This window comes from Drosophila pseudoobscura, chromosome 4 (assembly GCF_009870125.1).
Source record: "Drosophila pseudoobscura strain MV-25-SWS-2005 chromosome 4, UCI_Dpse_MV25, whole genome shotgun sequence".
Lineage (NCBI taxonomy): Eukaryota > Metazoa > Arthropoda > Insecta > Diptera > Drosophilidae > Drosophila > Drosophila pseudoobscura.
The window spans coordinates 10,754,808-10,765,343 of NC_046681.1; the positions used below are offsets into that span (position 1 = coordinate 10,754,808).

The window sequence follows — 10,536 nt, forward strand, 5'->3', positions numbered from 1 at the left end:
AAACAAGTCGAAATAAATAATTTCGGTATTTTTTAGGTCAAACTTTACTTTATAAATTCAAACAAGTTCCACAGTCAACCCGGGCAAAAACAATTCGCCTTGCAAAGAAAATACAAAAAAAATGATAAGACAGCAAGCACGGCTAAAAGAGAGCGCGATTTGTGTTAGCTAGCAGTACCGATCAACAAGTCACAGTCGGAAAAAAATCGTACTCGCGAGTGGACGTGGAAAAAGCTCCTGTGGAACGAAACGAAACTGTTAACTGAAAACTGAATACGCGCATATAAGAGCACTTGCTATTGCTTTATTATTACTCGAACGTACCGTTTCTTGTTGTTGTAACTATATTCAATATTAAGAGTGACGTCAAGGGGAACGAACAGTTGAAGTGCTCTGCCTGGCCTGGCGCGTGTTACCTATAAACAGTGGGTTTGTGTGTGTGCGTGTGCGTAGTACCGGAATTGGCAAATAAGATAAACATTGCAAAGAAGAGAGGACAAGAGGATGTCCAGCAACTTGCAAACGGTAAGAGCCACTCAAAAGAGTGATACATAAGAAAAGCTTGCGAAAAATTCGTAAGCGGCAAAAGTCAAAGACTGCATGCATCGATTCTCTCTCCTCTCTGTATGCATTGCGGTGTGTGGCAGTGTGCGTGTGTTTTGCCCACGTTTTCCCACACCTTTCGTTTCGTACCTTGACCGGTGTCTGTTGTTGTGGTAGAGCTTTTGCGTATGCAGATTCGATTTGGTTTGATTTTCGATGGAATGTTGCGAAGTTTTGACACCCTAGTAGTCTGTTTTTATCAGTGCCTGTCAAGTTTGATTTAACAGTTTTAGTCCCAGAAGTTTTATCTCGGATCCGAATAGTTCTTATCATGAAATAAATCCACCTTATATACAAAGCATATACTAAGTGTATTCATATGTCTCTCAAGTCTCCTTTCATTGGTAAACCCATGAGAACACGTTGTTGATTTTACACGTTCTCTGGAGATCCGCAATCGTTCAGAAACATTTATAATCGCCATTTGCCGATTGCCTCTTCGTACATTGACGCCACACTCTTTTATAAAACACGACAAGGTTTTTGGTCTTATCAGTAATAATCTCTCGCTGTTTCCTTTTTTTACTACGCGAATTTCTTTGCTCTTCGTTCAGGACAGACTACGAGTAGATTGTGGATTTACGAGAAGTAGGGAATAGATGCGACGACATTGTTGCGGTTAGACAGAGTCATCGTCTCACGTGTTGCGGCTTTAACTCGTACTGTTGCGCAGTTCATAATTGGTTTCAGATGAATAATGTAATGGGTTTTAATATTACACACACGATCGTTTCGTTATCGGGTTGCTATAAAATCATCACAACAACAACTGGAACACTGGAACTGGGTACTTCCCAAAGGGGTTTTACGGGTAACTCATTTGCACGAGACCTTCCCGTATTCGCAAATGGGTTTATAATCACCCTTGTGCCTCGTTCAAGTTTAATGGGCAAATGGAGATAATTTTAAATCCCATTATTCCGAGGGATTATTACTATCTGTAAAATTGGGGTTCTTTATATTTATTCTTTTTCTTTTTATTTCTTTTATATTTAATATTTATCATAACTGCATATGATTCATACACAAACAAAGGGTACAACGTTTCTTATGGCATGCCAACACTCAGAGAAAAATGGCGTTGTAAATCGAAACAAGCCCATAAATATTCACTTTTTAAATAAAAAAGTTTTAAAATTAAATATAATTTACTTTGATTTAAATAGTGTACGTAATATAATCTTTAATCTTATAGTATATAGAAATATTTAATTTAAATTTATTATTTTATTTAATTCATATATATTTTTTTATTTAAGACTAAATATTAAAATGGCAAGGCTTTTTTCTTTGAATGTACATCAAATCACATGGTGTTTCTATCTTGAAGTACTTTAAACTGACGTAATAGTAGTACGGTTTAGATTAAAACAAATTAAATTAAAAATTAACGATTTATTGCGATCTTGAAATGATTATATAAACGCCAGGCAAGTATTTCGAGGAAGGAAGTAGCTAGAATGCGAAATCTAATCAAAAGAAATGTGTATTTTTTCGGCTATTCAGGTTATCAGCCCCAAAATGTGACCTATATAGTGCTTAGGAGGGCTCAAAAGTATCAAGAATATATATATATATTGCGAAATTCCTGGGAATTAAGTACTGAGGAATTTTATCTGTTTTTTTTTACTCTTTGACTGCCTGATTCAGCATTTAACAAAATATTAGATCTATAAATTCAGGCAAATAGTTAATTTATTGCAGCGCCTAGTGCTAAGTGGTTTAAGTATTTAGCACTCTTATATAGTGTTATAGTTTGCTGATAACAACCTGCTACGCAACTATGTATGCGTATGATAAGGCCCCGCAACAGCCAATTGAGGCGCACACTTTTTGGCCAAAGCCCCAAATGAGATATTGTCTATTACGATTTCCCCCAAATGTCCATTTTTCTTGTAGTCAGTTATTAATAGATTTGATTTGCTTAGTTATTTACATGATAGTATGTAATGCCACCGCGAGTTTCTTCGACACAAAAACAACGGCCTGAAACGGCAATCAAAACTTGATAAGAGGTTTGGTCCGGCTGCGACGGGCGACTCTGCTCGTACTCTGCGTTTTATTGTAAATAGAAGTCCAATGGAATGGAAGATTTTCATGTTGCGTGGAAAATTCCATGGATTAGACGAGAGTTGCAGCTGCCTCTAAAACTGGATCATCGCAGATTGATGTTGGGCTTTGCTCTTGGGGGTACAAATAAACCCAGTTGTTACAAAATGGGTCTTGGGAAATACCTAAGATATTTAGGTAAAAAATTATGGTTTTAGAAGAGTTATTATATTAACTCTTACAAAATGTATTAACTCGTTAGGATATGCGCCGAAAATACTCTCTTTTTGAAATACATTCTATATATGAAATTCGTATCTCGGAGAACGGGTTCAACGAACGCCATTGAATGTTCTGTGCAAATATTAAATAATCTGTTTCCTGTTGAGAGATGCAATAATCGAGTGTACTTGACCATGTAAACCCCACCTTTTGCCACAAGACTTCATATATGTGTATAGTATATGGTAAGAGATTACCAACCGACAGGTGTGTGTGTGGTTAAATATTAATCTTATCTGTCGATGACAAAGAATTACAAGCAATTATGGCCCAAACCCCAGACAGCAGACACCAGACACGTTTCAAACTATTTTCTACCTGACGTCAAGGGTATTTTTCGGTGCCGCAGGAACATCTGTTGAAAATCTCAGATGCGAAGGTGTCTACCTACACTTGGCCCAAAATTGAGAGGAATCTACATTTTTGGAGGCCTTTTATTTCGACATTTCAGTGAAGTTTTATATAATTTTATAGGTGAATGAGTGTAGGAAGAAGGAAGGACCTCTGGGTCTATAAGGAAGCATATGTTTACTATGGCAACCACGTCAGAAGGGGGTGGCCCGTGGCCGGCCGGTGGTGGTTTGATTTTTAATGGTGGTGCAACAGCAACAACCACTGTAGAAAGTTCATGCAGAGAGAGAGAGAGAGTGCCACAGAGAGAGGGAAAGAGAGCGAGTATTATAAGTAGTTTTCACATGCTCTGGTTCGACGTCTTTGGATGACTCAGTTTGTTTTTGTCCGCCCAGATGTGAAGAACAAATCGCTGCTGAAAATCCAACTGAAAAATACTCTCTTTTTGGCCGTTTTATACTACATATATATCTCAAAATTCCTGTTGTGGTGTGCCTTTGCGACTATTTTGTCAGATTTATATAATACCATTTATATATTGTATATCGTGTCTGTTTAATCGGTATATTTTCATATCTGTAAACTATACAAAATACGCGTAGCATGAGACAGCGAATTTGTGGCAACAATAAAACACTAAAACGTCGCCAAGAGCAGCAGCAGGAAATTGTTGAAAACTGTTGTCTAAGTAAACGTTGTAAATATGATAATATTTGGCAGCATTTTAAGCGAAATGTAAGAGTTATTTCTCATGTAATATACGGTTTAAATATGGTTGTTTTTTGGTGAAGAGTACTTTAATTGGCTAATTTGATAGGGTTTACCAGTTTTTGTACATTTTATCATATGTTATAATCCTTAATATAAATATTTTTAAGAATTTATATAGTTTATGCATGAGTGTACTTTTGTAATACGTTTTCTGATATTCGAAATCAGTTTTAGTACGTTTTTACATCAATTATTCGTGTAAACTTCTAGTATGTTCCATGAAAATACAAAAATTAGAACTTACAAGCAAACATTTTATATATTGGAATACTTATAATATTTGTTTCTGGTATTTTAAACATTTTATAATATTTGAAAAGAAGTTTTAGAATCATTATTCATCATAAAATGCTAGTATATTCCATAAAAATACTTTAAGAACTTATAAGCAACATTTGATGTACTGGAATACTTATTTTTTAATCTTTGCAAATAGTTTTAGAATCATTATGGCTAGGTTATTCCATAAAAATACTAGAACAGGCAACATAAGAACTTGAAATAGCTATTTCTTGGAACGATTTTGGTACTGGAATACTGCACTTAGTTTAAAATTACCTTGTGGTGACTTCCTAGTTGAATCAATAATGATTAAAAATGCAATTGTTTTTGGTTACCTTGGCTTACCTTGTTTTCAATCAATATACTCGTATATTTGTCATGCCTGTCGTCTGGGGCCACTAATTGCATTTGCATTTTAGCACACGAGAATGGATTTTTGGTATTTTTAGTACAGCAGCCCCCAGTGCCAGGCCCCAGGGCCAAAAAATTGTTTTGTCGATTCGCATGCAAAAATTCTCTCTTTGCCTCTCTCTATTTCCCAGCTCTCTCTCCGATAGTAATTGTTGTACTCTCTCTGTTCTAGGCAACCCTTGAGGAAATTCGCCATGCGGCAGCACGCATCTGTCGGGACTATCTAACCGGTCGCTGGAAGGTCGTAACCCCCGAATCTTTGGTGGTGAAACGCATCAGGTGTGTGTGCCATAAATTCCAGTCAAATCTTTGCTTGAAAATAACTCGAAATCCCTTTTTTTCTAGTGGCGGTCTTTCAAACTTTTTGTATTACGTGAGTCTGCCCGATTCGGATGCGGATGAGAATGAGAACGAAGAGCAGGGACTGTTGGAGCAGCAGGCGAATGGCCATGTTGCCAAAGACAACGTCATAGTTGCCGATGCCGGCGCCACAAATATCGTGTCCAAAAATAGCCCAGACTTTGCACGCAATGGGGCGGAGGTGGAGGTGGAGTCCGAGTCCGTGGGTGGGGCGGCAGACGATGACGACGCAGCCACGAGCGCCAAGCAGGCGCACAAACGTCAGCGATTCGATAGCGATAGCGGCGATTCGAGTTCATTGAAACGATTGCATGCCCCCAAGCAGGAACCCCGTGAGGTAGGTCCATGCGCACGGAGAGACCAGACCCCGCCCTCTTGAATGTCTAATCGTTTGCATCGTTTTGCAGGTCCTGCTGCGTATCTATGGCCAAACCCATGGAGATCATGCGCTGGAGAGCATGATTACCGAATCGGTTGTGTTTGCACTGCTCAGTGAGCGTAATTTTGGACCCAAACTGCATGGCATCTTTCCCGGCGGACGCATCGAGCAATACTTACCGGTATGCAGGGGATTTTAAGACACAAATTGGTTTAGTTTTTAAAAAAAATCTCTATTTTGCTTGCAGGCACGTGCCTTGGCCACAGCGGAGTTGGCCGAACAGCGTATCCTACTGAAAGTGGCAGAGAAAATGGGCGAAATCCATAGCCTGAATATACCCATGTCCAAGGAACCCGATTGGATCTGGAATTGCATGCAGCGTTGGGTGACCAGCTTCGAGAGCATTGTTAAGGGCAAAATCCAATCGAAACCGGACTCCGCAGTGCTCCAGAAGCAAAGGGAACTGATGCGCACCATCGACTATGTCCAGGAGATAGCATGGCTGAGATCGGTGATCGAGAGCGGGGAGTATCCCGTGGTATTCTGCCACAACGACCTGCAGGAGGGAAATATACTGTTGCGTCAGGCGACACCAGAGCGTACGCCTCGTGAATCCATCAGTAGCTTGAGGTACGAGGATGTTTGATTGATTTCCCACAGGAGGCTTGTATTAATCGATTGTTTATTTGATAGATCCAATTTCGATGAGACATTGGGCGACAGTTTGGATGGCAACAGCAATCTGTCGGAGCCGGAAGTCAAGTAAGTAGACCAACGGATCTGTTGAGCTGCTAACCCGTGTATTTTGTTGTTGGCCGCTCTAACCAGTAACTAACTCCTATTGCAATATATTGGCCTATACCGTACATGCTCTCTGCCCATATAAAACTACCCTACAATTCTAGATGGAGACAATTTTTGCTGTTGTAAAATTTATATGTGCTGGCCAAAAGCAAACAAAATACAGGTTATCCACATGACATTCACTTTTGAATCCTAAACTAAACTTTGCAAAAACCCCTCGATGGTTTTCCTACAACCTCTAGCAAATCGCACAGCTCGTCCTCGTCCTGTCCCGAACTGTTGGACACCACCGATGATTCAGCCCTGGACACCAGCTTCACCAACGATAATGAGCCGGATCTTATTATCATTGACTTTGAGTACTGTGCCTATAACTATCGTGGCTACGATCTGGCCAATCACTTCATCGAATGGACCTTTGACTATACCAATCCGCAGTTCCCATATTTTCATCATAATACAAGCAACTATGCCACCGCCCAGCAGAGACGCGACTTCATTGTGAATTATCTTAAGAAATATCACGATGATGAGAACTATAATCCCACGGTACAGGAGCTGGAGAATGTGGACTCCGAGATACAGTTCTTTACGATGATGTCGCATCTGTTCTGGAGCCTGTGGTCGGTGATTAATGTGACATCAGCCATAGAGTTTGGTTATTGGGTAGGTTTTTCGATAGAAGTAAGGTTAAGGAATCAATGCCAACGAGAAGTTTACTCGCTCGAAATGAACGAGTGAATGCATTGCTTCCTTAACTTAAAAATACCTTTCAGAAATATCTAACTCCTATCTGACTCCTTATTTCTTTTCTTAGGAGTACGGCATTGCTCGAATTCTGGAATATCAAAAGCTAAAGGCCGCCTTTCTGGCCAAATGATTAGCCGTATGGCATTCTAAGGGCAAAACAGACACACACACACTGATCAAGGATCAAATGCATCATAATCAATCTTCAATATTCACTTGTATCGAATCGAAAAACGTACTTAAGTGACCTTAAAGATTTAGAAGACCCAGTCCCCCGCCCAAGGAATGAATTCGAGCAGAGACATGGAGAATGCCGGCGCTCTTGAATGGATTGAATTGAATAAATTATTTTTGTATAGAACAATTAGCGACTTAGAATCGATTAATGCTGAGAGGAGAAAAAACGAGTCAGAAGATACCAATTAAAGCTGTGATTATTGCATGAGACAGACGACGGATAAATACGACAACAATTTTACTAGCAATACTTTGAAGGCTGACCAAAAAAGGCCTCACAAAAAACAGATTCGATAGAAAGTATTACAGGCAGCATCTCTCCCCTAGGATCCCTCTTGGATCAAGCTTCTCCCCCCAAAGGCTCTACGAAAAAAACCTTCGAATTTATCACTTATTCGAATTTGTGTAAAGAGAAAATTATGATTGTACTTTCGGATCTAAGTATTATTTTGTATTCTACTTAATTCGTTCTGTTTCGGTTCTGTTCCCACGAGAGCCTGCCTGGTATTCCGTTCAGCAGCCCCCAGCATAGACAGGCAAGACAAACATGTGTTTTTATGTACCTCCACCTATCCTTACGCCCACATATTCCTTAATAGAATTTAGTCGTAATATATTTAATGTTTTTCATATTTTTTGCGCCTATTTTTAAATAAATAAATATATATATTTTAGAAACTTAAAATTGTATTTTAGATAATCCTGTACTTTACGATGGACATTTTCTATAAAACTATTGTATTCCGATCATGAGAATTGCTCTTAGCTTATGATCATCCTTTATCTTAGAAACGTTTCATCTGAAACTAAGGATACCATCCATATCTTATGCACTTTATCGAATCCTTTTCTGATACCTTTTGTATTCCCCTTTAAAAGGTTTTGTAACTCAGAAATTATAAATTTTCCGAATCGATATGAATAACCGAATTGATATAATCTAGGTGTATAGGAACAATCGGTTTAAAAAGCAACAATACGATTATTTTGTATCTTATTTTAAGAAAATCGTTCCACAATATCTTCTTTTATAAATGGAAACATTATTTGGTGGAATCATTCCGATTGGAATACTATCATAAAGCTACCACAGAAAGAATCACTTAAGGAATCCAAAGTAAGGAAAAAAGCCTTTAAAATTCTACAGATATTTGAATCAAACGTTAGCATTTGTGGGACAAGATGTTTCTACATATATCAGAAAGATTTCATTGAAATCTGAGCAATATTTCTTATGGCTTTCATAAGAACGATCGATGGAAAAAAGGAAATTCGCATATAGCTTCATATATGTGTGTTTTTTTTGTGTACTTTTACAGACTTATTGTTAAGATAATTAGTTCATTTGTCTGATTCCAGACTGATTTTTAGAATCCCTTCTTTAAAATATCCAAAAATTATCTTGGACTTCCAAAGAAAATATATATTCTCTACCCCTTTGATAGACAGTATCCAGGGATTGGGTTTTCTCCAGCCAAACATAACGTTCATATCTGATTAATAGGAGATTTCTGTCAGACAGGACACAGAGCTGCTGTTGTCCTGCTGAATAGGAACAAATCATCTGCCAAGAGGTCGACTGTCGACTGTCAGCCCGGCTAATTTCCAGAGAGGAGCGAGAGGGAGGAAAGGAGGCGCTCCCTCCCAATTACTTGAATCCTTTGACATTAATTCAAAACACAATGAGCGGGTGGAGTGGGTGGGCAGGGGGCGACCAACAATGCCACGCATCTTTAATTAATGCAAGACCAGCAGGACGAAGGAGCAACCAGAAGGACCATTTAAATGTCTCTGTCCCTGTCCCTGTCCCGGCCCCACTGACATGACGATCTGATGGTCTGTCTGTTCCATGGGCATGTCCGTGTCTTGTCTTGTGGTCTCTTGCATTGCACTTGAAACCATTCGGAGGAGCCTCGCCTTGGCTTGGTCCTTTATGCAATGTAATGTACGCCTCGATGGGCAAATGCAATCCCAAGCAATTGTCTGCGGGCTGCAGCCCTACAGGCCACAGTCCTGTGCTGCCAGGGACAACTATTGTTTAAATACGAACAGCACAAACACTGTGTTGACACTGGGGAATACAAAATAGAAAATGGTTTTTCGATTGCACTGCCCCACATGTCCTTCTTCGATGTCGTCTCCCAGAGACTAGCTACGTGATGGCAACGACGATGATGATGATGATGATGATGAATTGTTGTGCTGATAGTCCTGTCTTGTGAAAAACCCCCAAATCAGCAAACGAAATTAATTAGCAGGGTCTCTCTCCCGTGATTGAGTATTTGTGATTGACAATAGACAAGTGGATGGCTGGTAGGGGAATACAAATGGTATATTCCAGTAGAGGAACAAAAAGCAACACAGATCCCACTAGTTATAGTTGAAGATATTTTAATAATAATTGAGCAGACCAGAGAATGGAAGGCAACAAAAGTAATGAACGAGTTGTAGGGAGAAAAAAAAACAATAAAATTGAAAAGGGAAAACTGCAGTCAAAAGTTGTAAAAATACAAAACAATAAATCAACTTTTGCGTGCACTTGAGAGGAAATGTTGAAGCAGCCCAGAGCAGGAGACAGGGAGTAGGCGTGGAAGTTAGGATCCCCAGATAGAAGAGCAGTTGAACAGGGGGAGGAAAGAGACGGAGAGCAAGTTGCTGAAGAAAACAATGGAACGGAAAGTTGTTGGCCGGAGTTTTTCTTATGCGGAAGTGAAAATCTTGTCAGCGGGTGGGCGCTGGCAGCGCAGGCAGGAATCAACTTGGTCAAAGCAATTTAGAAGCAGTTTATAAACCAGCCAGCAAGTGGCAGCAAAGTTTGACCACAGATCCAAACATATATATAAATAATGGTAGGAGCAACAGCAAAAGAACAATAACCATTTGTGGGGTATGTACCCGGAAGCAGGAAACTGGGCAGGAAGGATGCCACTGCTGGACCGAAAAAAACCGGGGGGGAAACTGATAACCATTTGAAACTGGAAATAAATATTGAAAAAGTTCCAAAAGAGCATTCAACTTGAGAAACAAAACAAAAACCATTCGAAATAGAAAGGGAAATTATCAAAATGTGGATTCAATGAAGGTTTTGGAGGATACAGATTCCTGGAGACCCAGGCTCAATGGCTGGGGGCCGAGGGGGGCCACGCATTTCTCGTTGGGAAAGTGACAAATTTCTACGGCTTAATATAAATGATGTTCATATTGTGGGGTGACAGTCAAGTATATACTTGAAGTGCCAGAACCCTTCTCAAATTTGA

At 39.5% G+C, this 10,536-nt stretch overlaps 1 protein-coding gene across 3 annotated transcripts; it reads left to right on the top strand.

The window, feature by feature from the left end:
* Positions 1-26: 26 nt before the first annotated feature.
* LOC4817935 (choline/ethanolamine kinase) lies at positions 27-7,911 on the top strand. 3 transcript variants are annotated; one of them, XM_015180021.2, is made up of 8 exons: positions 27-525; positions 4,922-5,028; positions 5,095-5,446; positions 5,517-5,669; positions 5,736-6,118; positions 6,182-6,250; positions 6,535-6,958; positions 7,110-7,911. In XM_015180021.2, exons 1-8 carry the CDS (start codon positions 505-507, stop codon positions 7,170-7,172), a joined length of 1,572 nt encoding a protein of 523 aa, XP_015035507.2. In that variant the 5' UTR covers positions 27-504; the 3' UTR covers positions 7,173-7,911. The 3 variants fall into 3 exon arrangements, with proteins under 3 accessions (XP_015035507.2, XP_015035509.2, XP_001357416.4); XM_015180023.2 differs by lacking the exons at positions 27-525; positions 7,110-7,911 and adding exons at positions 3,655-4,020; positions 6,394-6,455 and having other exon boundaries at positions 6,535-6,674; XM_001357380.4 differs by lacking the exon at positions 27-525 and adding an exon at positions 3,656-4,020.
* Positions 7,912-10,536: the final 2,625 nt, after the last annotated feature.